Source organism: Apiospora aurea, assembly GCF_038362705.1.
Source record: "Apiospora aurea strain CBS 24483 chromosome Unknown utg000003l_segment0_segment0, whole genome shotgun sequence".
Classification (NCBI taxonomy): Eukaryota; Fungi; Ascomycota; class Sordariomycetes; order Amphisphaeriales; family Apiosporaceae; genus Apiospora; species Apiospora aurea.
In genome coordinates this window covers 2,056,789-2,082,508 of record NW_027117390.1, presented here as the reverse complement: position 1 = coordinate 2,082,508, position 25,720 = coordinate 2,056,789, and the positions used below count along the sequence as shown (strand labels likewise).

At 54.5% G+C, this 25,720-nt stretch overlaps 11 protein-coding genes across 11 annotated transcripts; 4 read left to right on the top strand and 7 right to left on the bottom strand.

The window, feature by feature from the left end:
- Positions 1 to 15: 15 nt before the first annotated feature.
- PG986_004496 (heterokaryon incompatibility protein-domain-containing protein) lies at positions 16 to 946 on the bottom strand (the record flags this gene model as incomplete). Its single annotated transcript, XM_066840718.1, has 3 exons — positions 16 to 79; positions 139 to 578; positions 644 to 946. The coding sequence occupies 3 exons, from the start codon at positions 944 to 946 to the stop codon at positions 16 to 18; spliced, it is 807 nt and encodes a 268-aa protein (XP_066703345.1).
- A 2,461-nt stretch (positions 947 to 3,407) lies between these two features.
- PG986_004495 (uncharacterized protein) lies at positions 3,408 to 4,201 on the top strand (the record flags this gene model as incomplete). The annotated part of the gene is made up of 2 exons (XM_066840717.1): positions 3,408 to 3,611; positions 3,671 to 4,201. 2 exons carry the CDS (start codon positions 3,408 to 3,410, stop codon positions 4,199 to 4,201), a joined length of 735 nt encoding a protein of 244 aa, XP_066703344.1.
- Positions 4,202 to 4,578: 377 nt separating this feature from the next.
- PG986_004494 (glycosyl hydrolase family 61 protein) lies at positions 4,579 to 5,328 on the bottom strand (the record flags this gene model as incomplete). Its single annotated transcript, XM_066840716.1, has 1 exon — positions 4,579 to 5,328. One exon carries the CDS (start codon positions 5,326 to 5,328, stop codon positions 4,579 to 4,581), a length of 750 nt encoding a protein of 249 aa, XP_066703343.1.
- A 942-nt stretch (positions 5,329 to 6,270) lies between these two features.
- On the bottom strand, positions 6,271 to 6,990 carry PG986_004493 (uncharacterized protein; the record flags this gene model as incomplete). The annotated part of the gene is made up of 2 exons (XM_066840715.1): positions 6,271 to 6,748; positions 6,839 to 6,990. 2 exons carry the CDS (start codon positions 6,988 to 6,990, stop codon positions 6,271 to 6,273), a joined length of 630 nt encoding a protein of 209 aa, XP_066703342.1.
- Positions 6,991 to 8,070: 1,080 nt separating this feature from the next.
- PG986_004492 (uncharacterized protein) lies at positions 8,071 to 8,364 on the top strand (the record flags this gene model as incomplete). The annotated part of the gene is made up of 1 exon (XM_066840714.1): positions 8,071 to 8,364. One exon carries the CDS (start codon positions 8,071 to 8,073, stop codon positions 8,362 to 8,364), a length of 294 nt encoding a protein of 97 aa, XP_066703341.1.
- A 475-nt stretch (positions 8,365 to 8,839) lies between these two features.
- PG986_004491 (uncharacterized protein) lies at positions 8,840 to 9,235 on the bottom strand (the record flags this gene model as incomplete). Its single annotated transcript, XM_066840713.1, has 1 exon — positions 8,840 to 9,235. One exon carries the CDS (start codon positions 9,233 to 9,235, stop codon positions 8,840 to 8,842), a length of 396 nt encoding a protein of 131 aa, XP_066703340.1.
- A 1,411-nt stretch (positions 9,236 to 10,646) lies between these two features.
- On the bottom strand, positions 10,647 to 11,551 carry PG986_004490 (uncharacterized protein; the record flags this gene model as incomplete). The annotated part of the gene is made up of 2 exons (XM_066840712.1): positions 10,647 to 11,435; positions 11,492 to 11,551. The coding sequence occupies 2 exons, from the start codon at positions 11,549 to 11,551 to the stop codon at positions 10,647 to 10,649; spliced, it is 849 nt and encodes a 282-aa protein (XP_066703339.1).
- On the bottom strand, positions 11,493 to 12,666 carry PG986_004489 (uncharacterized protein; the record flags this gene model as incomplete). Its single annotated transcript, XM_066840711.1, has 5 exons — positions 11,493 to 11,494; positions 11,675 to 11,764; positions 11,951 to 12,081; positions 12,142 to 12,436; positions 12,657 to 12,666. Coding segments are annotated over 5 exons (528 nt in total).
- Positions 12,667 to 12,958: 292 nt separating this feature from the next.
- PG986_004488 (beta-lactamase) lies at positions 12,959 to 14,363 on the top strand (the record flags this gene model as incomplete). The annotated part of the gene is made up of 2 exons (XM_066840710.1): positions 12,959 to 13,068; positions 13,127 to 14,363. 2 exons carry the CDS (start codon positions 12,959 to 12,961, stop codon positions 14,361 to 14,363), a joined length of 1,347 nt encoding a protein of 448 aa, XP_066703337.1.
- A 367-nt stretch (positions 14,364 to 14,730) lies between these two features.
- On the bottom strand, positions 14,731 to 17,060 carry PG986_004487 (uncharacterized protein; the record flags this gene model as incomplete). The annotated part of the gene is made up of 3 exons (XM_066840709.1): positions 14,731 to 15,282; positions 15,332 to 16,979; positions 17,038 to 17,060. 3 exons carry the CDS (start codon positions 17,058 to 17,060, stop codon positions 14,731 to 14,733), a joined length of 2,223 nt encoding a protein of 740 aa, XP_066703336.1.
- Positions 17,061 to 17,996: 936 nt separating this feature from the next.
- On the top strand, positions 17,997 to 24,170 carry PG986_004486 (Histone transcription regulator 3-like; the record flags this gene model as incomplete). The annotated part of the gene is given in 4 exon segments (XM_066840708.1): positions 17,997 to 18,008; positions 18,051 to 18,235; positions 18,252 to 22,139; positions 22,193 to 24,170. 4 exon segments carry the CDS (start codon positions 17,997 to 17,999, stop codon positions 24,168 to 24,170), a joined length of 6,063 nt encoding a protein of 2,020 aa, XP_066703335.1.
- Positions 24,171 to 25,720: the final 1,550 nt, after the last annotated feature.

Sequence of the window (25,720 nt, the reverse complement as noted above, 5' to 3'; positions counted from 1 at the left end):
TCAAATGTGGGATTCTCAAAACCTCGCCGCTTTTGGAGGATCAGTCCCCGGAAGGGCCAGCCATTTGCGCAGCAGGTAACTTCCCCGATGAATAAGCAAAACAGTTCCATTCTGGGAGTATCTGCGTCAAAGTCATACCTGGGTAAAATACCCAGCTTCTCTTTTAGTACCAATAAAGGTGCGGCAACCTTTAGATAGCCGCCCGAAACAGTCCCTAGTGGATCCCTCCCACTTGGAAAGCACTTCGCTTCGATGATCCTAGCATAGACCTTTTTGAGTTCATTGTCGTTATCCGTAAACCCTCCGGCACTATCGTACGGACTACGGACTCGGTCAAGGGAAGTCCAAGACCAAGATGGCCCTCGGTACGGAACAGCTCGAGAAGCATCTATGGTCTCTGGACCTGGACCCCATAGGAGGCCCAGTGGCAAGTCTTTATGCCAAAGACCTGCGAGGTATACCCCGGCGCCGCCATGCTGGAAATGCTGGGCTATCCCTGACAGACAAGGCAGAATACCTTCAGGCTTTGTGATGCTCCGAGACGTGACTTCGTTTACCAATGCATACCACGTTTTGAACTTTGCAGTAAACGAACAGTTCATCAAACTGCGAAGGGAGATGGCGGCATGAATGGGCGCCCCACCCGATCGAGTTGCATGCATTCGCAGGAAAGCGTCAACTTGCACTCCCAAACCATCTCCCTTGAGGCGAAATGTACCATCTTCGACGCCAAGATTTGCTCTTGTAGGGTCCAGGCTCTGCGGGATAATGGTTCGTCGATCAGGGGGCGAGCACCACGGTAATCGTTGTTGCTGTTATCCTCCGATCGCGCGTATACGATGCTTTTGTCGCTTTTTTCGTTCTGGATGGTAGCTACTGGCCACCCAGCTCCATTATAACCACCCTCTCCGACATTGAGAAACCCCCTATGTGAGTTGGGCGACATATCTGCCCCGAGGACAAGTTATGCATTTTGGTATATCGCCGCCATGTTCCCTGACTCGGTTTCCCAATCGTCTTTGCTGTCCTGGATAATGCATAAAGCATCTATCCATAGATAGTCCAAGCCAAGCCCTCTTGTCACGGTGACTGCGTGCTGAAATGAGAGAGGAAGGTCGGGATAACGGAATCCGTTCTTCCGCGCCGCGATGTTCTTAGTGGTCGTTTTTGTTTTGATCCCACGCCTCCCCCAACAATGGCTGAGCGCGGTATAACACCCTCGCTGACCTGAAACTACCTCAATAAGTCGTACCTTCTCCAAATCCTTATCGCCAACATGCAGAACACGCGTAGGCAGCGGTACATCGATGTTTGGCAGGCAGGCGGGGTGATTCTGGTGGCGTGTTCCAAGCCATCTAGTAAGCACAGGGACATAGCTGCTTGCTCGATAGCCGACTTCGCGGCCCACACCTATGAAGGGACGGAAGGACTTGGGATGGCTGAGTCGCGTTGTGTAGAGAAAGACATTAGAACTGAAGTCGAACAGGTTGTCCTCTCGCCCTCTTCTCCACTCTCTTCGTATATTGATGGCCGGTCCACAAAACTTCAAAGACACATCGGGATTCGACTCTTCCTCCACCGACTCTTCGCATACTGTTGATAGAACGGGGTAGCGAAGTTTACAAACAAAGCAACCCGCTTCAGTACTCTGGACCAAATCTGGCAATGAAACAAACGTTTCACACCCTTTCTGACACACGTCGCATGGTGAGATGGATTCTGGAATCGAGACAGACGGTAGATTTTCCATAACTGGGCAAGATAGTGGTATCTAGAGATGAAGAGTCCATGTTTACTGAAAAGATGTCTGAACAGTATGAATGGTCGGGGAAGGGTGCGGATTGGCTAAATATAGAAGGGGTTTAAGCCCTCTAACCACACACAGATATATACGTATACGTATAAGTGGTACTAATAGGGGGCACAGCCACGCGATACCTAATTAGGAAGAGGGACTAAACCCGGCAGATATGACAGCGCTTTCTCGACTACGGGAGGAGTTTCTATCACGTCGGGGACTAATCTTTGGCCAATGTTACATGTCCTGAAATTGTGTGTTGTTCAAGCAGTGAAGTGAATCCTGTGTTCGCCTCTCCTGTTGATTCTGCAACGGAACTGGCCAAGGGCCTACCTGACGATCAGCATTTACTTAGACTGATATCGAACTTCTAGCAGCCAATATCACATCTTCCGAATGGCATAAGGAACTCTTACTTGAACTCTCGGTTAAAGGTGATGAGGGACTACAGCATCCGCGATATCTCAGAAGAATCGGCCATTCTACGCGCCGCAATACAAAAGAGACAATGAGCTCTCTTGTATCGACTCTGGAGCACAGCCCTTTCCCAAATATTAAAACTTGAAGCGTCGCTTCCTTATTAGTGCAATCTATTCCTATGAGCCCGATGCGAAAGCCCGACAAACGGGATGGATCGAGAGTTGAGAGGCGGCGCTTCAAGTTGTTTGCCTCCTTGGTGAGGTGTTGCCTTGCTACTTCACCGTTCCAGCCGCATCTAGTTCAATGGACGCTAATATATCAGCGATGCAAGGTCAAGGATACTTCTCTCGGGTAATTGAAGCCAGCGATAAGCGCTGAATGCTGATACCAGCATGATGGAAAATCAACAACTAACAACCCTAATGATCCTCGACTTCGCAAGCATCTGATATTCAAGTCAGTATCCACACCAGAACCCGTCTGTACGTCCCACACGTAAAGTCCTGAACTGGCGGTCGCTGCAGATGAGCCACTCACTCACGAGTAGGCCAAAGATCTGATACTGCTGGCCGCTTTTGGTGTTGGTTCACTTCGCCACGCCACCACTGCACCTGCGACTGCAGTGAAAACGCGATGCGACAGCGTACGGACTTCGAGGGCTCCGAGAGTTGTACTGCAAGTATAGCGGAAGCCGGCCCCGAGCATCTTTGTCACCCCCGGATGCACATACCCTGCTCCGCCGCGGGGAGGAATCCGGGGTTGGATTTGACCGGGGCGTATGCACGTAATGCATGGCAAGACAAGAGCCTTGCCGTAAGAGGCATCTTCATTGCAATACCCAGAGAGGGGCTCGTCCTAGGTCCCGGCGGGGATGCATGTTGATGCATGCCGTACGGGTCTAGTACTGCTTCAAAGGCGGGGAAAGGCCATATTACAGACCGGCCCATTACATAATAATAATGCTGTGATTTTGAGGAAAGCGAGAGACATGGTCTAGATCTGAGGAATATAACAACACAAATGCAGCGGCTAAGCCGTTTTGTTTCGTGCTATGACGTTGTCTAGCCTTGTTGTCCTTCCTCGCAGATAGGGTGTATTGAGCATAAGAATCTAATCATTTGCCCATCACTACTACTTACAAAGCCCCTTGGTCTTTGTTTCCGTACGATCATCCTTCGCGCCCGTTGAAATGTCTACTACCGGTACAACAACACAGACCCAGACCTCCGCCTTTGGCCCCTCGAAGGCCTCACCCCGCGACGTATGGGAGAAGCGTATATCGGAGCTGGTCGACCAATCACATAATAAACACACCTCGTCTTACGACGCAGAATTCGGTCCATTCACTATCAATATCCACCCCACAGTCTACTCGCCCAAATATTTCCCAGAGGTAAGTCTTACAACAACGGAGACTCGTTGGTTTCTACTGTATAACCTAAAGATCTCCAGACCTGGTGGTACGCGCGAAACATCCCGCCCATCGTGAACGGGGGCAGTTTCCTCGAGGTGGGCGTGGGGTCGGGCCTCAACACGGTCGCCGTGGCCGCGTCCGGGTCGACGGTGTGGGGCGTCGATATCAACCCGCACGCCGTCGCGACGACGCGCAAGAACCTCGAGGCCAACGGGCTGGCGGGCACGGTCGTGGTGAGCGACCTTTTCGCCCAGGTGGAGGGCCGTTTCGACGTCATCTTCTGGAACCACCCGTGGCAGTACGACTCGGCCGTGCCCAGCCAGCTCCAGTCGGAGAAGACGCTGGACGCCGAGTACAAGCTGCTGCGGCGCTTCATCGGCGAGGCGAAGGGCTACCTTACCGACAGGGGCGTGGTCCTTCTCGGTACCAGCGCCTACGCTAACCGCGAGGCCATCTACCAGATCGCCGAGAAATCCGGATTCGCACATAAGGAGCTTATTCGGGGGCAGGAGCCCATCGGGGAAGGTGTTGTCGAGGAATACTACATCTTGGAGCTGAAGAAGTGCTGATCTGGGCCTGGACGTGGCAGGACCATTTCAGTACGAGGAACCCACTCAGAGATAGAGACAGACCTGAGGAAATGAACATCCTCGTGTCAATGTTAAAGCACTCTGATTAAGATATAAATTTAGTTGGAGATAGGGGTGTACAATCGCGCGATGCCCAATCGGGAAGGGGGGCTAAACCCGGGAGGTGCGACAGCGCCTTCTCGAATACTACTTTATAGCAATAGTCTCACTCTCGTTTCTCTATACATGCTGGTAGTTTATGATGTCTTTAGCCACGCTCACCATGCCAACCCCTGAGCTGGCCTCTGCCTGCGAAGACCTAGCAACTACACTTCCACCATCATCTAAATAAAGTCTTTCCTCCGTCTCTTTCGGATCTAGCCCTTGAACAGAGTGGGTCCGGGCATCGCATAGCTCGTGATCGTCCGGTAAGGGTTGAACAGGATGCCCGGGTGGTCCGCCTTGTAGAGCGCCGTGCCCAGTGTGCCGGACGGCTTGGCGGTGCCCGACCCGGTGATCTGGACGTTGAAGCACTGCGGGTAGTTCTGGGCCCCGTTGGCGGACCCGGCGGCGTGCAGCGCGATGATCTCGTGGCGGAAGACGTAGTGGCCGGGCGCGATGCCGGCGGGGATCTGGCTCGTCCAGGTGTTGTTGTTGGCGATCAGGTCCTCGGACGCCCAGCGCTGGGTGGCGTAGTCGATGCCCGCGGCGTCGATCTTGACCCACGCCAGCTTGGTCGGGTCGGCTTTACTGCAGTCGCCGTTGCAGGGCGCGAGGTAGCTGAGGATGGGACCCTGCGCGTGCGGCCAGGGCTGCTTGTTGGCCGCCTCCCAGTAGAAGGACATGGAGCCGCCCGCGGGGGCCGTCTTGGTCAGCTTGCCCGGCGACGCGTTCTTGTGGCAGTTGATGGCCGCGGTGCCGTACTCGTTGGGCGCCACGAAGCCGATGTCGAGGTTCTCGGCGTACCAGGCTGCGATGTCCGGCACGGAGCCGCCGTTCTTCTTGGCGTAGTAGTAGTCGAGCAGGAAGCCCTGCTCGTGCTGGCCGTTGATCCAGAAGTCGGTCACCAGGCCGTGGCCTACGACCACGCTGGCGAGCGCGCCGAGGAGGGATACGGAGCTCTTCATCCTGAGTCTTGTGCTTTGGAATCCGGTTTATGCTTCTGGGTAGCGCTGTATTCGAGGGTTAACAGAACTCACTCAAGAGGTGCGAGTGTCCCACAGTTATAGGTTGTCTCAAGATGTTTGTCAGCCATGCCTTAATCGCGATGCCAAGGGGGCATAGGCTCTGATAGGCGGAAGTTCATATTGAGATTAGTGGGAACCCGCGATGCAGGTGGGTTGGAAGTTTACAATTTTGGTGAGTTCCACTAATGGGGGTATTCCATTGGCGAGAACCGTGGTGCCGGCGTTGTCGTTTGCATTGCCGGATTAGGCCAGCCGGCGCGGCACCCGCCGAGGGCGGAAGATTGTTTTCGAACCTCAATACAGACAAGCCTACTGCTGCTCACAGTGGAGCCCGTCATCCCTCTGTTTGGCTGATGCCGTGCCATTGTGGCTCCCGAGAAGTATCATTTCATATGATGTGGCATGGCTTGAGACTTCTAGAAAAGACTTCGCGGCCAAGTGTGATTAGAGGAGTGCCGAATTATAGCGAGCAGGTAATCTTGCATGTCAAGTTTCAAATTTTACGGATTTGATTCCGATACCATGGGCTCCATGACAAGTATGAAGCCAACACGACGAGACAGTGGGGCATAAGCCCAGTCGATTTGAGGCCTGGCATCTCCACGGACGGTACGGATCCAACTTCCTGCTTTCGTTGCAAAAACCCCTATTCCAGAGAAAAAAGGAATTGGGGAGTGTTGGATCGATGCAACTAAGTAGTTGGGCACATTAGCCATATGCTCTAGCCCACGTAAACGAGTGAAGAGTAATATCAGTATGCACATGGGACACTGTGGCACCAAGGAACACGCTGATCGAGCTTCGAGTCTTTGGTCGTGATTCTATCGCTGTTGATACGCGTTTGAGGGGCTGTCTATCAGTATACATGACGTGTCCCATATCTCAAAGGAGCTTTTCACATTTTACATGACCTCCCTTAGCAGCCACCTCCTTGGGCGTCAGCCCACTATCATTCTTGATATCACTGGACGCCCCCTGTTTGAGCAACCACTCGACCGTCTCCGTCTGACCATTCCCCGCGGCGCCGTGTAAGGGAGTCCCGAAGTCCGTCTTTTTTCGAGCATTATCGTACACATCAACATTGTCCGGAACGGCATCGATCAAGAGAGGATCATCCACCTTGCGATGGATGTGCTCCAGCACGTCCACCCGTCCCGTGCGAGCGGCTATCAGCATCACGCTCCGGTCCTGCACCTCGGCGCCGTGGTCCACAAGCGCTGTGAATATGCCCAATTGCGCGTCGACAACGGCTGCGAGCTCAAGGGCTGAGTACGTGTCTCCGCGCAGGTTGCGGTTTGGGTCGGCCCCATGGTCGAGGAGATACTTCACCAGCGGCAGTTTGTTGGCGCCTACAGCTAAACTATATATTTGGTGGTTTAGTGAATGGAACCAAGATGAGATTCGCGTGGATAGAAGTAAGAAAATGGCCAGAAGAAATGGGTTGACCTACGATAGTGCATCTCCCGAATAACCAAGGCAGCTGTTGATGTCCCAATTCTTCTCAAGGAGTTGCTCAAAGGCGCTCGTGTCCCAGTTTGATTGCTCAGTACAAGTAGTACTGGCCGCAATGACTTCATCGTTTCCGACGTTTGATGGAGCCATGGTTTTGCTCAGCTTTATGTGCCCGTGTTGTTTCCAGGGGCTTGTGTTGTGGTGGCTACTTAAGGAGTTCTGGTAGAAAAAGAACCTTTGTTTCCTTTTCGGTTGGTTTCCCAAGTCTTTATCGGCTCTCGATAACCCGGTTATTACGCAGAAACTGCATATTGTATCTAATTCGATAGGTACTCGCATCTATGGGAAGAATTACTCAGGTGGTCTTAAGACGGCCTGTATCAACGCCACGATAAAAGCGGCTCATAAGTATCCCTTAGACCTAATAAATGTCTAGTTCGGGCGCCTCCATACCCAAAGTAACATCTCTTCAGCTTCTAGACCTCACCGTCTCACGGTCTGTCTCAGCTACGAATGCCTCTCTAAAGACGAGTGCTGAGACAGTCCTGATACAACACAATTCTTTGCTCCATTTCCGCATAGGGCTAGGCCAGCATCCTCTTGGATATCTGCCACCAGACGGATTCAGTAAGTAAATTCTCTCGCGTCCATCTTGGGAATATGTCCGGTTCGGTAGGAATGCCCCTCTTAATATGATCATCGTATGATTTTATATTGCTGGCATCAGCCCTACTGCACTCGGAATCCATGTCAACGCCACACGGTATAGCATTCTTTGTAAACATTCCTCTGGCCATTACCTAGTGCGAAGCTATAGATGATATTAAGAGCACATTTGCAGGTGACAACTGAAATATATGAAGCCTTGTGAAATCTCAGTATGTTTGCAAGAAGTGGTATAGTCATCGCATTGTGTTATCAGTATCAAACGTCTCAAAATCACATCACCCCATTACAGTATCCAGAACTCGTCACAGCCCCCGAGCCCTCTCAGAATGTATATGGTAAAACCACTATTCAGAGCAGCCCTATTGGCATCACTGGCCTTCAATGCCCTCGCCAGCCCCATCGGCAAGGAGTTCGTCCAGGTTGTACTTCGCCCTACACCACCCCTGCCTACCGTCGATGAGTGCAAGGCCCAACTAATCACCGGGAATACTCTATTCTACTCCGGGCCGGGGGGGCTACGCAGGCAAGGCACGGCAGGCCATCAAGGATCGCGCGTACCTCATGGGCTACAAAATACTGGCGCAGAAATGGATAACTCCCAACTGGCAGGACCAATGGCAGAGCGACGAGCAGGCCAGCAAGGAGTTCTTCGACATCTGCTCCCAGGCCCTCGCCGAGATGGCCACGGGAACCGCCTACGTCTTGCTGCCCAAGGTGGCAGCGAATGAAACGGGCAAGGACTGGTTTCCCGGCACAGTTTGGGCTGACTATGAGTGGCCCAACATCCCCGCAGGAGTCACAGTGATTCGGATCAACCCCGACGATCCCGCCTACCAGGAAACAATCAGAACCTAGTGAAACGAAAGAACGCTCCTTAGGACTCTTGGGAAATCTGGTAGACTTGTTCGGGCGTTATGGGGGTCCAGGAGTGCCTTGTGCTGGGGCGCACACTTTGGAGGCTGGATAAGTCAAGAGACGTTTGCTTATGATAACTTCTTTTCTAAAAACCCGTATATAACGGGATACTTCCCTGGTAACAGGGTATTAGGACCCTGAATAAACGTATTGCTTTGCCTATAGTGCAACTGGTGCCGTGGCCAAGATATTTTATCATACCCAATTGCTCAACTTCATGGATACTTGGATACAGTGATCAGATTCACTAAAGGGGGTAATAAGCACTGCGTTGAATGAGCGTTTATATGACGCCTAATAAAATCTATGGATATCATGAGCTCGCCAGAACGACTGTAACCATGGCTCTAGCCTAATATACTTTTCCTGGATCCCTTACGTCGTGTGAACAGCTTGGTCACTTTGGGTGGATCGGTCAGCCCGCAAGACTCATTATGTGTTTGCTGGCAAGACGTCTCTGCGGCTCTCGCGTAGGTCGGGATGCCGCTTCTTCTCGTATTGAGTGTGCTGGCGTAACTTTGGGCTCTATCTCGGCCCAGCACCGGGAAGTCTGCATCCTGTAACTCGGGTGAGGGCCCCCCTGCAGCTTGCAGTGCCTTTCGATGCCTTCACTCGGTGAGCGGCATACGACAACTCTCAATCCTTCGTCCTCGACGTCCTCGACAAAGTTTCGCGAGTGCCTCAGCCTTCGGATCCTACGCTTCCTGGACTCATAGAGCTTCGGGGGCAGCTTGCCGTGCTTCCAGAAGGCCTGCGCCTCGAGTGGGCGGTTGCGGAGGAGTGCATACTCTGGATGGTCATCCAGCACCATTACGGAGAAAACGATGAGATCTCCCGTGTTCCAGGTGCACGATACCACCTGGTAGCTGCCTGAGTTCTTCTGCAGAATTCGCTCAATGGTTGGTTTGCAGGTCAAGCCACATTCATTCGTGGCTGACTGCCTTAGGAATGGGCACCGGGAGTCCTTTAGCTTCACTTGCGGTAAGCTCTTGGATGAGAGCAATGTCAGAAATTGAAAAAGAAAAAAGGAAAAAGAAGAAAAAAGCAGCACACCGCTATTTACTTACGTCCATTACTTGTCTTCGGTATATAATTAGTTAAAGCTGATCTGCTCAAAACTGAGAAAGGGGCTGTTATGAGGGGAACTGCAGAGAGATTTGCTTCTGAAGCCAGGACTCGCGATGTGATAGGAGGAGTAGATAAAATCCCAATGCTCTGTGAATTGATTGTATCATTGAGGACAGCTTCAGGGTGACTGGTTGACTTATATACCTCTGGCAATGGCATACTGAAGTTTCTCACACCGAGATGTCTGACTGGACCGAAAGTCGCATATGCTGAGATAGCCTCTGCACGGTGGTGATGTAACCTTGACTGGATGAGTATGTCTTTCGTAACTGCCAAAACGGGCTTCACTTTTGCTGAGGTTTTTCGGCCCCCCCAAATGTTGTCTCAAAGCGGGCTGGCCCTCTCCCGAGCTCAGCTGCTGTTCAGCCAAAATTGGGGGCCAGCATATGCAAATGGTGGGGTCGTATTAGTGCCCACAAGGCCTATGGCGCAATCGCCAACCCCCAGTGCGACAGGCAACAAGGGCTCCCTTCCCTCCCTATCGAGAAGCAGTTGAGCCCTACAGCCCTATACGAAAGGCAGAGCTCTCATAAGCTGCATGGTAAAGCCGTCATTCTGGCCGTTCGAATACTTCACCATTCCTTCCGCGAGGCAGATGCTTGGGGGTTTCAAGTACCTTAAGATCTACTTGTGCTGCTGCCTAGAAGATCACGATTGTACTCTGCTCTGGGCAAGAAAGAGGGCTGGAAGAGGGAATGGCGCATTTGCATTGATGTTCGATGTTACTCAGCTAGCTATAAGGCAAACAAACACCGAGGTCATTTTTTCGCCTCATCCTCTTCTTTTCAATCTCTCTTGTCCTTGAACTCCTCGCAAAACTCATCGTTTCCCCTGGATCCTCTTCAATTGTCTCCAACGGAGAAACAGTACAGGAAGAAGGGCACGCGATGTACAAGAATAAAAATAAGTGGAGTGATACCAGTGGGTTCTAGTGTAAAGAGCGAATTCCCTTTTCAATGTCCGGTAATGACAGTCCATCTGTTACCTCCATCAAGCAAGGGGAAAGAAGTGTTAAGCACTTCTAGGCGTTTTGGGCTTTCTGCGCGGTCGCCCAGACTTCTCCTTGACCGACTCACAAACGTCCAGGTGCTCGATTAGGTCGGCCAGGTCGCCAAAGCCTGGGCAGCCACATTTGCACCTGAACGCGCCCCAAGTGTCATCGCGACCCCCACCACAGTGGGAGCCTCTGCTGTCAAGGTGTCGCCGGTAGTTGCTCTTGACGGCGGTTTGGTAGTTGCATTTGCAAGTGTAGCATGCGGTGTGCGAATCTGCGTGCTGGGTCTCCTCGTGCCGCCTGAGCCCCTTGGGCTGGTCGAAGGACCACGGGCAGTCAGAGTGGGTGCATTTGTGCTTCTTGGCCCTGTCGGGGGCTTTCGCGGGCGCCTTCCCTTGGAACCGAACCCGCTGCTGTGGGCGATCGAGTTGGGGGATAGTGTGGTCAGATAATCCAGATCCTGCATCGCCCCACCGTGGCCCAGATTCGACGACGACCCATGGTAGTAAGACGAATCAGACGAGTGCGGATGATAACCATCCTGCCCGCTCTCGTCTGGAATCCCTAGAAGCGTCCGGTAGGTGTCTCGAGATCGATTTGCATGGAAGGACTGGTCATAGCCGGCACCAGGAGCCAAGCCAAAGGGACTGGCCGCGACGGGCTCGAATCCTGGAATTGGGGGGGAAATTCTGGGGTCAGCGCCGAAACTGGAACCAATGCCGGTGAAAAGACTGGAGTCGTCGCCGGCGCGGGTTGCAGCAAAAGGAGACAGCTCATTGTCTTCTGGCGCGTACAGCGGGAGCTGGGGGCCAGTGCTGTAATCGTCGTAGTAGTCGAATTCCACGTTAAAGGGTGGCGGCTCGTTGCTCCCCGGGGCGTATTCGTGGTACTGGGGGTTGGATTCCAGTGGTGGTGGTCGTAGGCAAAGCCACTCGGGGCCGGCACCTCCTTGTCAACATCTTCGTCGAAATTGACAGAGCTGCGCGACTCCTTCGTGGACACCATACCTGGCCTCTACTTCAGGCCATTCACTGGCCTGCCGAACTGGCAAACCAATGAAGTGAGACTCTGCAAAACCAGGTTAGCGCGCATTTCCCGCCGGGCGTGATGCTACAGCAAGTCACGTACAGGAATAGTACTTGAGTGGGCGAGAGCGTTTGGCTTTACTTCCAAAAGTTCGGACAATCACAAAGTGAAGTGAGATCTTTCCGTGTCTTTCTACGGACGTTCATGCAATGGAAGTAATAACGAAATGATTTGGAAAACCACTGCATGGCGCCCGTCAAGACTATGTGGTGATGAAGCCCGTTTCGTGCCGTGCCCTGCGCCTACTCATGAAGTCCGTTTCGATCGGATTGCAACTGCACACCGCACAGTCAACCAGCCGACCAGGCCCCATCTCACGGAGTGCGATTGGGCCGAAACGGCGGTAGGCAGGCTCAACCGCATCGTCCGTCACTAAACACCGAGGGACCAACATCAGGGCAGCTCGTGTTGTAGATATGCCCCATGGCGGCTGACCGTTCACTGTCACACTATCATGAGGACGCAAGTATATTCGCGACATGGAACACGCGTCGACGCTACATCTCTACCCCAGAGCCTCGCCGGGTTTTACGGCGGGAGCGGTATAACGCGTGCGCTTGTCATCATCTTGAACCAGGCCATCGCTCTGGTTCATGAAGGGAACTTGCCAAGAAACATGTCCAAGGAGCACAAGAAGCGGCTCTAGAATATTGGCAGGCGGAGGGTAAGGTTCAGACAGGGTGGCTGTGATGAATTGAGCACCGTTTTCGACCTCTTGGCTTCCTTTGCTGTTCGGCAGGTATTGGTCCAATCGAGTCTGCGAGAAACCCACGGTGAAGAGTCTGGCAACGACGTGACGATTGCCTGGCCAATGGTGTCAAGATGCGTGTCCATCGAAACGGCCTTCAAGTGTACTAGACTGGTTGCCTGAAAAGAACGGTCGGAGGTAACCCAGCCTCACTCGGTAGACGGACCTGTAGCCCGCCGAGTCTGTTCTGTCGGGCTGAGGTCGTGTGGAGAGAGAGAGAGAGAGAGGACGGCCAAGTTAGGTGTCTTGCATGTTATGCCGTGGCGCGTTACCCACAGCCTCGCATCACGTTCTCTGTCGTACATACGATTATGACGTGTAGAACTGTTCATGAACCCCGTGTGTTGCTGTTGCGAAGCGCGAAGTTATCCAATAGATCGGGGGAGAAATTACTGGAGAAGGGGCTGGCTGGCTTACACGGGGCCCCGGATGGAAGCGGGGTCGTCGCAGATTTGCGATTCCTACGGGGGGGGGCTAGGCTGTTGGGCACGCACAGTGGCTGTGTGAGGTGCCGAGAAGCCGACACGGCAACCTCTGCACAATGCCGGGATTGAAGATTAGCCGTATCCCAATCCAACATGGAGAAGCTTGATGAAATCCTCAGATCATATACTGTTTCGTCCGATGAGCTCACAGTGAAGAACAAGCTACTGGGCGCCGGCTTCGTAGTCGTGGACAGGGATGGTGCGTACCTCTTTCCCAACGTAAGCGCCCCCGGTCTCCCATTTGCTAACAACCAGGAACAGGCATCCTCTACGAAGGCGCCTCGGGTCGCCTCGCCTTCGCGCCCGGAGCAGCGCCCTTCACCATACGCTCCCTCGTCTGGCTAGCCTCCATGACGAAGCTGCCCACGGCCGTTGCGGCGCTGCAGCTTGTGGACCGGGGCTGCTGGCCATGGACCAAAACCTGCGGTCGCTCGAGCCCGAGCTCGCCGCCATGGGGATTCTACGCGGGTTTGACACCGACGACAGGGACGGAGGTGAAGAAGGAAAGCCCATTCTCGAGCCCAACACGCGGCCCATCACCCTGCACCACCTGCTCACCCACACGCTGGGCCTGGCCATGGATCTGCCCGTCCCGGACCTGATGCGCTGGAGCCGCTCCGCCGGCCGCACCGCCGTCAACCTCGACTGGACCCGGGCGGGCATGACGACGCCGCTCTCGTCCGCGCCGGGCGAGGGCTGGGTGTACGGCATGGCGTACGACTGGGCGGGCTCGGTACTGGAAGCCCTCACCAAGCAGTCGCTGGGAGAGTGGATGCAGCGCCACATCTTCGCGCCGCTGGGCATGGAGCGGACGGGGTTCTGGCCGGAGCGGATCTTGGGAGGCGATGAGAAGAAAGCAGGAGATGACCGGCTCCTTGAGTTCGCATTCAGCGCCGAGGACGGCATCACAGGCGCCCGGCCCTACCCCGACGCCGAGCTGCGGCCCGGCACGAGCATCCTACGCACGGAGCACGAGATGGAGTCGGGCGGGGCCGGTCTGTTCTCCACGCCGCACGACTACGGCCTCTTCCTCTCCGGCCTGCTTCGGTCCTCCTCCTCCTCCTCCTCCTCCTCTTCCCACCACCAGGAACAAGAACAAGAAACCCTCCTCAAACCCCAAACCCTGACGCAGCTCCTGACCCCGCAGCTCACGCCACCCCAACGAGCCCAGCTCACGAGCACCGTATCCGCCTTCCCCGCCGGCTTCGCGCCCGAGATGCCTCTGGACGGGAGCGTGCGGCTCGACCACGGCCTGGGCGGCCTGATCAACCTGGACGACCTGCCGGGAAAGCGGCGGCGCGCCGGCAGCATGACGTGGAGCGGCATGAGCAACGGGCGGTGGTGGGTGGACCCGGCGACGGGCGTCGCGGCCGCCATGTTCACCATGGTTCTCCCGCACGGCAACGACGTCGTGAACCGGATGTGGGACGAGCTCGAGCGGGCCGTCTACGGCGATCTGCTGCCGGGGCTGAAGCAAGGGAAGGGGCATACCGTGTAGGTTAGGTAGGTTTGTTGTCGTGTATGTAGCGAGGAGACGTTGTTAAGAAGTCACACGTGCAGAAAAGAAAAGATCGGACGAGCACGGACCGAGCAACTGCAAAGCAAACATCTGCGTGGGACTTTTGTCTATTAATACCACATGCTGACGGACTGGCAACATCCCTTCCTACCTACCTCCCTTACCAAAGTAGTACCGACGTGGATATCACATAATCTGACTGCACACATTGCTTAGAATGAAAAATCCTCGTACCCTGGTTCCGCCTCGTCCCTTCCAAAGAGGTATAACCCGCGCGTCGAATTGCAAATCGACGTTCTCCTTTTCCTCCTTTCTTTCCCCATCGTCACTAGCTAGCCCTCCACGTCTAACCATCGGTTCCGGTACTCCGGAACGAGTGACACAGGGCCGCGTAGTGGTGCGTCAGGTCCAGGACGTTTTGCGGCAGGCTGGTGGCCTGGATGATGCTGCGCACCTTGACGGCGCCCTCGTCCTCGATGAGGGTGCGGATCGTGTACAGCAGGTCGGGCGAGAACTCGCTGTACCAGCGGTACTGCCACGTCACCAGCCGTATCAGGGACGCGACTATCTCGCGCGTGTTCTTGGTCTTTTCGTACACGCGCAGGATGCCCGACAGCGCCTTGGGGCTGAAACGCTGCGCCAGGCACGCGCGGTACGCCTCGACGGCCTCGTCGTGGTGCTGCAGGCGCTCGGCCAGGCAGCCGAGGATCTCCCACTCTTCGGCCGACTTCTTGTACTGCATCGACTGGGCGCGGTACTGCGCCATTTGGGTGCGCCAGATTGTGTAGACTCGCAGATCTTCATAAAGAACCATGAAGAGACTATCCAACCAGCGCTCGCACAGTCGCTTGTTATTCAAGCGCGACAGATGCTCTTCCGTAGTTGCAGACTGGCCAATCTTGTTAGCATACGTAGCCCATATACATCTTCCGAGGGGGGCAACTTACGTTATCCGAGTCTGATTTTATGGCATCGGCCTTGACCTTGCCCGGGTCAATAGTGTGCTCAGGCTTTTCTACCGAATTCGGGACATTCTCGCCATTCGCCAGGGTTGGCGCAGTCGAATCAGCATCTCCAGCGTTGGACTTATCGTCGCCGTTCTTCTCATCTTCGTTATCATCCTTGTCGTTCTTCTCGTCATCTTCAATGTTGCTCTTTTCGTCGTCGTCCTTGGCACTTTCTTTGTCCTTCTCCTTTTCCGTTTCCTCATCGCCATTGACAGGGGGCTCAGGAGTCCCGCGAAGGCCGTCGAGACTAGCGTTGCGCTGTGCTGGGGGTGCAAGGGAAGATGTGTCCTGGCGCTCAGTCCTGTACTCGTCCTCCATCACAAATACATTGCTGCGAATCTTGAGCAGCTGGTCCCATCCAATCTTGGCTGTCATTTCCGTTAGGATGCTGTACGCCTGCTTGAAGGTTCCACGGTAGGCGGCCGCCCTCAGGTTCAGTAAGCTGGGATCTACCTGCTCGTTGTATCGTGATTCAGGCTCGCTGTCGATTTCATCCAGCCGGGTCTCGGGTAGAGTGGGGAGATAGACGTCTTTCGGCTCGGGCATAAGGGGCGCATCCTTATCCTGGTAGGTGAACATGGGGCACGAATTGAGAATAGTCAGAGCATTTTCCCAGTCTTCCATGGTAACGTAGACTTGTGCTAATCGGGCCCACGTGCCAAACTCACTGGGAGCGGCAATGGTGCTCCGGTCTGCGCAGCCCCGGGCCATCTTGAGCCTCTCTTCTTTCAGCTGAGCACTAGGGGCGGACAATGCCTTCTTCATGAGGAAATCCGCTTGTGTGTCAAGCATAACATAATCCATGGGTGTATCCTTGAGTGCCTGATACAGAACGCGCACACCCTGTACTTCTTCGTTGCCCATGAACAAGACCTTGGCCAAGAGCGAGGAGACCTCGACGTTATGGGAGCGCAATTTCTCGAAAAGGTTGATAGCAGAAGCGAAGCGGCCGGTAGTGTGGAAGTATTTCAGCAGGCCAGAAGTGAGGTGGTTCGAGACGTTGTTGGGGACCTGAACGACCGAGTCGGAGCCCAGCTGCCAGCCGCGGAAGAACAGTTGCTCGGCAGCGCTGAGAAAACGGTGTTCGGTTTCGGTGTTCATGACGGGGTTGAAACGGCGGACGCCCATGATCTTCCTAATTGTGTCGCCGCTGCCATCATCCGCGTACGAGTACGCACGCAGCACACTGCAGAGATATGTCTCCAGCCATAGGTCGTCGGTCGCGGGGCGCTTCTCTCCCCGCTCGTCAATGCAGTAACTATCGACTGTTCCGGGGATGGTGACATGGACGCGCATGTCTAGGCGGGAGAAGGCATTGTAGCAGCAGTAAAGACCTTCGACGATCTTGTTGGTGGCTTGCTGGCCGTGCTCCTTGTTGTTGTAGGTGAGGGTGTTAATATACGCAGCTAAGCTGGCGGAAGACGAGGCGTCCACACCGGTGACATGATGGTATACGCCCGTCTGCCGCGTAGCGGTTCGGAGGTTCTGCTTGAGGAGGTGGACCAAGTCGGGGGGACCAAGTTCGCGCAACGACTGAAGCGACTCGGTTCGAGCCTCAATGGACTCGTGAAGTACTTCTTCGGATATCCTACCAAGGGCTTGGGTTAGCAGAGTATTTTCACGGGGGAGGGATTTGGGGCTCCTACTCTGGCACCGCGGGCGAAGGCATTGTGAAGGCGCTTGTAGGGGTTTGCAGATGGGAAAGCGCAAATGCAGATCCACGAGTCGATGTTATCCTTGGGTTGGAAAGGGTATGATGCAACTCAATGCGCCCGAGTCATGGGGCAGTAGACGGAAGCGCGTCAATGGTGCCGGGCACCTTGGATCATGGATTGACGGCTAGAGATGTGCAACTTCAACCTCCGGTACAGACGACGCTGGGAGACTGGTGGGCGGGAAGGATCGAGGGTCGGGAGAGGCTGGTGTTGGTGGCATGCGACGGGAGTGGACTGGGAGGACTGGGAACACGATTGCGCACCACAGGATGCAGCTTGGCATTGGTGATTTGGCCAGAGTTGTCTCTCCAATCAAGGAACGCGCCATCGCCCCAAGCCACGCCGGGCGCCGGGGATTCGTTGATCAATCTAAAACGCCCTGGAAGGCTTCTGGGCAATCTAAACAATCGCCCTCCAGCGCCCTCAATCGGCGCTTCAGCCACAGCCTCCAGCAGGGATGGGGCAGCTCGCGCCACACGGTACCTGGCCCACATCCCGCTTTAACGAGTTCCGTCATCTTTTTGTCCGTCTGGAGCTGGGAGCTGCTGCTGCTGGCTGGCTGGTGCAGTCAATCCATCTCCAATTCAATTTATTAATGGGCAATTCCGAACCGCACGGCGCGTCCTCTCCCAACTCCAGGCGCGACTACGAAATGCGATCCGCTGCCGCATCAACCCCCCTGTAACCACCACCACCACCACGATTCCACCTGCACAGCATAACCCTACGAAGCGACTGAGGATTGCACACTGCCGGCGACACCGAGCTAATTGGCTTGCATTGTGATCGCAGCAGTTATGCGATGGACCTGAAAGTGCATTATACATGTGATGCGAACGGCCAATTATCCGATTAGCGTAATCAGTATCTACCCATAACCGCAAAACACCATGGTACGCTTCGTGTGAGCCAAACCCTCCGACTTGCGAACATGACTGATCCAGTATCTGCAGCCGGCCTTCAATCCCATCAATGTCGAGCCCGAGGAAAACATCGATGACGAGGTCGACATTACTCGGGAGCTCCATATCGAAGAGGCCCTGAGACGCTACCAAACCGCCCTGAAGCTCCATGCTCAGGGACCCCAGCAATACGCCGAAGCTGCCGACGCATACGATGACCTGTTCAAGTCCGAGATATTCCAGTACACCGAAGCGCAGACTGAATTCGATCGCGCCGAGCGCCATACCGAAACTCACAACCTCCCCTCTCGACATCTCATTCGCACAATCGCTCGAAGTCGCGCAGACGGATATCGATGGCACCGGTAGCAGTTTGCCCCAGGCCTTGTACCTGGCCTACAAGAACCATGGCCAGTTCGAGCTGGACGGTATCAAGTACAAGGCCAAATCTGCCGGCAAAGATAGAGCTGCGGTCTTTACCCAGGAAGAGACACTCCGAAGCGCCCATAAGGCTCTGTGCGACTACGCCACGGCCCTTGATCACGACCCATCAGACGCCGAACTATGGAGGAAAGCGGCTCGAGTCGCTGCGTTCTTGAAAAGCGCCCGGGCCAGCAGGTACTGCTTGGAGGCGGCAATCGAGCTGGACGATGATCCAGCAGTTGACGAGGTCGAACCTCCGTCTCTCGCCGAAGGCTTTGCGGGAGAGCAACTCAAAGAGCAGCTGCACGTTCTGTCAGATGACATGGCGCTGTCACATCCTATCATGGCACCCTACACCAAGAAGTTCATGCCTGCTGCCCTAAAACGATATCTCGACCCGATTCCGTTCTTGCCAGATCCGACCAAAACACTTGCAATGCCGAAAGGCGCCAAGGATAATGAGTTGCAAAATCTGTCACCGCTTGTCCTGGCCGTGCCAACCGCATCGTGGGCCGATTTAGGAATGACTCTGGTCCATTTCGTGGCCACGCACGGCGTTCCCGGAAGGATTACGACTATCGAGCTGCCAGAACTGCCCGATACTCCAGAGCCCACCGAGAAGATGTTGGTCGAACGGCCCAAGCCTGCAGGAGAGACGGCGGACAAAACAGCCACAGAAGAAGCTGGAGATAGTACAAGTCAGGATATCGCGCTCGAAGACGCAGTGGAGTCGCCTAAAGATGGCAAAATCGAAAACACAACCACTGTCGGTGGGTCCCGGAAAGAACGCAGCGGCTCTGTAACATCGAGGAAACGGTCACAATCGGCTGCTGGCTTGCAGCCTGACGGCGAAACCGAAGAAGTCGTCGAGAAGCGAAGCAAGCGGACTCGGAGACGGGAGACGGTAGCGGACGAGCCAGTCGAAGCTCAGAACCCCTTTTCCGCGCAACTGGAACCCTACCAAGCCGCCGACAAGAATCTGTTTCAGAATGTGCGAAATATCGCAGAGAACCTGGGTGTGACGGATCGCGGCATGCTCGACCGCCTCGCGGAGATTTTGGAATTGTCGGATTTCGAAAAACGGACTGCCAAGGTGACAAAACCGGCTATGGTTGATCTTCGGGATTCGCTTACTGCATTCGACGAGGACATTGCCAGAGTGTTGTTGAGCAAGAAGGAAGCGACCTCCGCCGTGGGCTTCAGCCTGTTCCTTGAGCACTCTAAGCCCGGCTCTCAGTCCAAGGCTGAAACGACGGAGTTTGACGAGACAAAGAACCTCAAGGCCTTCGCCGCCAAAGCCAAGCAGCTCGGAATGGGCATAGGCGATATTGCCTTTGAGTGGGTCAGGGTCATATCTGAAACCTACGTCACCTCGAAGTGGTCGGATTCCATGAAGACCTCGGTGGTACAGGTTATCAGCCATCTGGACGAGGACATTTACAATCGCATGCAACATGAGTTTGAAGAGGCCGCAAGCTCGGAAGACCCACAGGCATTTGACAGTGTTGACGGGATGGCCCAGATGCTTTTTGAGCTGCACTTGGACGTTTACGAGAGGATCACGAACCCTAATAGCGCCGTGGACTTTGGTATTCGTGTGGAGACCAAGGGGAGGCTTGGCCGCTGGTTTTCATTTGCTGCGGAATTGAGTCAGAGGAGGCCGGCAGACCGCAACCAAGCACTCTCGGTGCGTTTCTTATGGGCATCCGTCTTCCTGGTCACTCTCACCGAGGGTGTATCGCGGGAACATATTCTCCAATGCTGGCAAAGCTTGCGCGAGTCTTTGGCCAGCGACTTTGAAGGTATAAGTCCACGGTTGCCGAACAACGCGATCATGCCAGAGATATCGATATTCGCAGCGGACAAAGAGATATCTAAGCTGACAACCATGGATTTCTTCTTGGGGCTATTCCAGAACGACCTAAGCGATCCAGTCTCCGTCATTGACAGTCTGGAACCCGTCCTCAACCCCGAATCAGTATACACGGTGGAGACCCCCGAGTCATCTTCAGGCTCGCCGATCCCGGACGAGCAGCCCAATACGCCACAGCCAGAAGAAGCGAAACAGCAGCCCATTTCCGAGACCGCCAGTCAAGGGCTCCGGGACCTGTGGAAGTTCTTACTCGGCGCCAGTACTGAGATGCGGTTGTTCTTGTGGAACCGCTTGGATGAAGCATACCAGGCTATCAAGTATACGACCAAGGAGTTTTCCTGCAAGGTGAAAGCCATCGAGATGGTAGTCAATGACTTTGAGCGAGACCCCTATCTCAGTATGCCCCTTGAGGATCGGCGCGGTCTTTTCTTCAAGATGCTCAAGTTTGTCGACGATCTTCTTGTCAACTCCCTCGCGCTCGCACTCAACGATCCAACGGCTTTCGACATTATCGATGACAGGCACCTGAGGTCAAGCGTTGCTGCACTGGTCAAGCTGAGCTGCCTTCTCCACACCTCTTCCGTGTACGAAGATGAGGTCCGGGTTGGCATGCTTACTGCTCCTACGAGCAATGCCAGTTTTTCGCCCTTCTTGAACAAGCTTCGTGAAATGCAAGTGCGAAATTGGTCGCTTCTTTACACTATTCTGAAGGCTGGTGTAAATGAAAACCGCTCGGAGTTCACAACGCCAGAAACGGACCTGGCAGAATACCTTGCTGCTGTTCATCAAGTCCTAGGCCTCAGGAAATTCTGCAAGTCATCAAACAAGATTTTCCTCAAGATGATGCGCGTCGAGCTCCTGAAACAGAATCTAGTAGATAACTGGGAAGACTACCTCGGCCAGGTACTATTCGATCTCTACGGCCTCAAAGGCATTGGCTCTTGGGAGGTGGAGGACCACAACTGCCCACCAGAGAAACTTGAGAGGCGCAATGCTTCTGCACTTGTCGAGAAGATTATTGTTCTGGCAAACCATATGTCGATGAAGGACCTCCTGAAATCAGACTTGAAGGGTACCATTGAGCACATGCAGCAAGCCATTGGCCAAACGAAGTCGAATCAACAGACGATACACAACCTGCGAAACTTTACTGAATTCCTCAAGAGACCAGTACACCCGCTACGACTGTATCAAGCTCTCAAGGGTGGTCTCACCATTGATGCTGTAGCGGTTAACACCCCGGACAGCTCACTCGCGCGCCATGGGTGGTTCTTCTTGCTTGGCATGATCGCTTTCAGTAAGTTCAAGGGGGTGGATCTCAATCGCAGACAAACCCCAGGCGCGACGGATGACCTTCGGATCGGCGCAACATTCCTTCGACAGCAGCTCCAGTTCACCCCTGACCAATGGGACGCATGGTTCCGGCTTGCCGAGTGCTTCGATTACGAGCTGGACGAGTCGGTTCTTTGGACTGCTGAAAAGATGAATAAGGAGCGCGCCGAGCTTGTTAAATACCAGCGCAACGCTATCCACTGTTACACCCTTGCGCTATCTCACTCCTGGAAAGCCTTACCTGAACCGGGCGACACCGAGGGGATCGAGGCCATCCATGAGCTGTACCACAAATTTGGCATGCGCATGTATGCCTCTAGCCGCGAGCCTTTCGCCATGGAGCCTTTCCAGCACTCGGATCATGAGCGATTCTTCATCCAGAATAGCATGGGTGGAGGCACATATAAGCGTATCATACATGAGCAGATGGACGATTACAAAGTGTGGAAGTACGCTGCCCGACTCTTCCGCAAAGCTATGGGGGTTAAGCCAAAGGAATGGAAGTAAGTACAACAAGTCCGCCTTGCTTACCCGGAATTTATGCTAACCATGTCAGGAACTCCTACATGCGTGCCAAGTGCATCTGGAAGATGTATCAGAAGCCTTACACCACTTTAGACCATTACGACCGCCAAAGCCGACCGACTGTGGAGCAACTCATCAGGGCCCTGGAGGAGTCGGTTGAGGCTGTCTGGGCCCTGCCCAAACCTCGGTCCGGGACAGATCCTATCCTTGAGCCTCACTACAAGATCGTGTCGGTCGTATATAAACTTGTGGCGCGTGGAGACCTCGAGCCTCAAGAGGCAGCCGACATCCTGCAACGTCAGCCATTTGCCATCAAGAAGGGAGCGAAGGTAGAGATCAATGACACGGAGGAATGGGAACCATTCGTCATTGAGACGCTTACACACCTCAAGGATAAGGACAAGTCCAACTGGCAACATCGCATCATCATGCGCCATGCCAAGCTGCTCTTCGACGACAAAGCCGAGAACCCCGAAGCGCTCCAGGCTCTGTCCGCGTTCCAGGTACTTCAGAAGACTATGTTCACCAAAACCATGGTTATGAACGTCTGGAAATGCGACGCCGAGCGACCCGGCCGTCACCACGTCTATACCGAGCAGTATGTGCGCTTTATGGTCAAACTCCTGGTCACGCTCAAGGACCGCACCAACTTCGAGGCCCTGTTGCGCCGCATCCGCAAGAAGGGAGGCGACTTCTACCACTTTAACGACCTGTGGCAGACGTGCTGCGTTGCTTACCTGCGCATGATCCGCAGCCACTACAAAATCCAGCCCATCATCGATGACGTGTATAAGAACGTTTCACAGGAAGAGTTCGAGATCATCGCGGAGCGCATCACGGAATGGTCGACGGACGCGAACACGTCGGACCACTCGGCGTTCGAGGCCCTCAAAGAGGCCGTCGAGCTCAAGAAGCTAAACTCCGCGCTCATGAAGGCCGGTGCCGTGGACGATCTTATCTACGATAGCTACACGGCCTTTTACTTCGAGGTCGGCAAGAACCTACCTGGTCCGCCGCTGGAGGAGCTCATCAAAGAGCGCGCCGAAGCCAATAAGGCCAAGAAGGGGGAACTGGAAAAAGAGAAGAAACCACCTGCCAACCCTTTTACTGCTCTACTCAATCCTCAGTCCGTCGAGAATTCCGGCACCGACGCAGCGGGGCCTGCGGTAGCAACTCAAGAAGCCATTGCCCGACCACGTCGTGCTGGCGTGCGACGGCCGGATCTTCTACGCAAGGCCGAACAAGCCGTCATGCGTGCCATCGACGGTCCCGCCAAGCCTGCGAGGGAGAAGTCACGGGCCTCAGTATCAAGCAGCAAGTCACGCAACAACAGCCGCACGCCAACTGGAGAGGCTCCCGGGCAAGGAGACGGCGACGTGGAAATGAAGGACGATGACGCGCACGAGGGTCACGAGAGCAGTCCGTCGAGAAGTCTGCACGACTCGGCCGATGATGAGAGCGACCTCAGCGACGTGCCGGATGATATACTCGACGATGAGGAAGCCGCTCTCTTATTCCCTGGCCTTATTAGACGAAACACACAGGAGGCCGAAGAGGACGAAGACGAAGAGGATGACGAAGAGGGCGATGGAGATGCCGATGACGAGGAAGAAGAGCACGAGGAGCATGAAGATGGAGAGGAAGAGGCTGACGAGACTTTGGTGCACGATGGCGACGGTGACGAGGATCAACACGGTCACGATCACGAACACGACCATGACCACGACCACGGCGCCGAAGACGAAGAGGAAGAGGAAGAAGCCGACGAAGGCGGAGAAGCTGATGGGGCGGACCACACCATGCGGGACGAAGAGGACGAGGGTGAAGAAATGGGAGAGGGGCACGACGACCCGGACCAGGCCGCTGACGAAGACCTCGAGGAAGAGGAAGAAGACGGGGAGGGCGATGAAGACGAGGACGAAGAGCTGGAGGAGGAGTCGGCCGAGAGTGAAACGGGCGATACTATCGAGGCCGTCATTGTCGGAGGTCCCATGGCGCAGCAGCACTGAAGGCATTGCCTGTTCCTGGCTGCGACTGCATCCATCGCACACTCTTCACATGTTTGTCTGGTCAAGTTTGGCGCCCGGCTATTGTTCGGTGTTTGAGGGCTGTTGAGGGTATGGATCCAAGGCGTTTCTCGGGGAATTTCGGTTTTTTTTTTGGTGGTCTGTGAATTATTAGACTGCCCATCCTCATTACCTGTTGCTCTCTGTCGGCAATGATATATCACAGATAGCCACGACAACTGCCGCAGCCCTTATTATTTTCGTCCTTCTCGCTCCGTAGCGACACATAGTAATGGTCATAACGGGGATACGGAACAGTCCGAATAGGTATACTAATGTTTTGCATTGCGTGTTGTGCTGTCGTGTCGGGTTGGGCCTATGTAGCGTACTACTATGCCGGTGGTTCCACTACATATGCAAGATGCTGATGCTTGTGCTTCTACATATGTGTCGCCGTCTACTGTTCTGATTGCCTGTCTGGGTCTTTTCTGCAAGCTTACGCTGCCTTGGCCGAACTGACGAATGCGCATACCTGACAGTACATGGGCTAGAAATGCCGAGGCTTGTTATTGTCGCCCACTCGGAGGGGCGGGCGGGCTGGCGGGTGTATGGCCGTATTGTCATCGGTAGATAGTTAACCTGATACACTTATGGCATGCCTCTTATCATTGGTTACACAGCTATATGGAGGGTCCGGTTGGGCCTCCTGGTGACGCTATTGGCTGGCATCATCTCGCTGTCTCGCGCTCTTCTTACCCAAACCAAGAGGCGGGTTGGGTGGCTGCTACTATACAACACGGCCCTCTCGCTCGCACTTAGCTTCCTTTTCCTTTTCCTTGGCTTGGGGCATCCAGGGGCTGGGAAAATGAAGTCTTATTGGGTCCGCGAATCAAGTTCTGTTTATGCCGTCGATAATCCTCTTGGCGTTCTGAGCACAGCATGTCAACTGCCGCATGTTGGGTTTCGGGTTGCCTGAAATGGATAGAAATAGCATCAAAATCTCTTGGTACGGAAGATAGGTGCGATCTGCATGCAGTGCCGGTAGTACATAGTGTTGACTGGGCGGGAAATGCCACCCCTAGAGCGACAAGGCTCCCTGTTGGCTAGTCTGTTCAGCTCTGCTGCTTGTAGTAGCTTGGCGAGCTTGTGATGGATCTGATCGGATGCGTTTGTTGTTTCGACACCTGGTTGCCCAAGAAGCATCTTCGGCAGTTAGCGTCGATATGGCATGGCCGTTTCCTGTTTCGAGACCTGGCTGGAACTCAGAAGGCAGGCAGGTTAGGTCGATCTAGGTGCAGGCCAAGAAGCTCCATCGAAGGGGTCCACGGCCAAGAGATGGGTGGAGAGCTGCCTGGTGCTGGTGCTGGTGCAGTGCAGCCCCCGATAGGCATATGTACTGCGGTGCTAGGGTAGGGCAGCAGGAGCAGCAGCAGCAGGTATCATTCATTCCCAGCCTTGGCCAGGCTGTCGCCGGGCGGCGGTCTGGAAGCAAGTATTAGTACGCGAATCCCACATCTTACATCTGACAATGCATATGATTTCCCGTGCAAGAC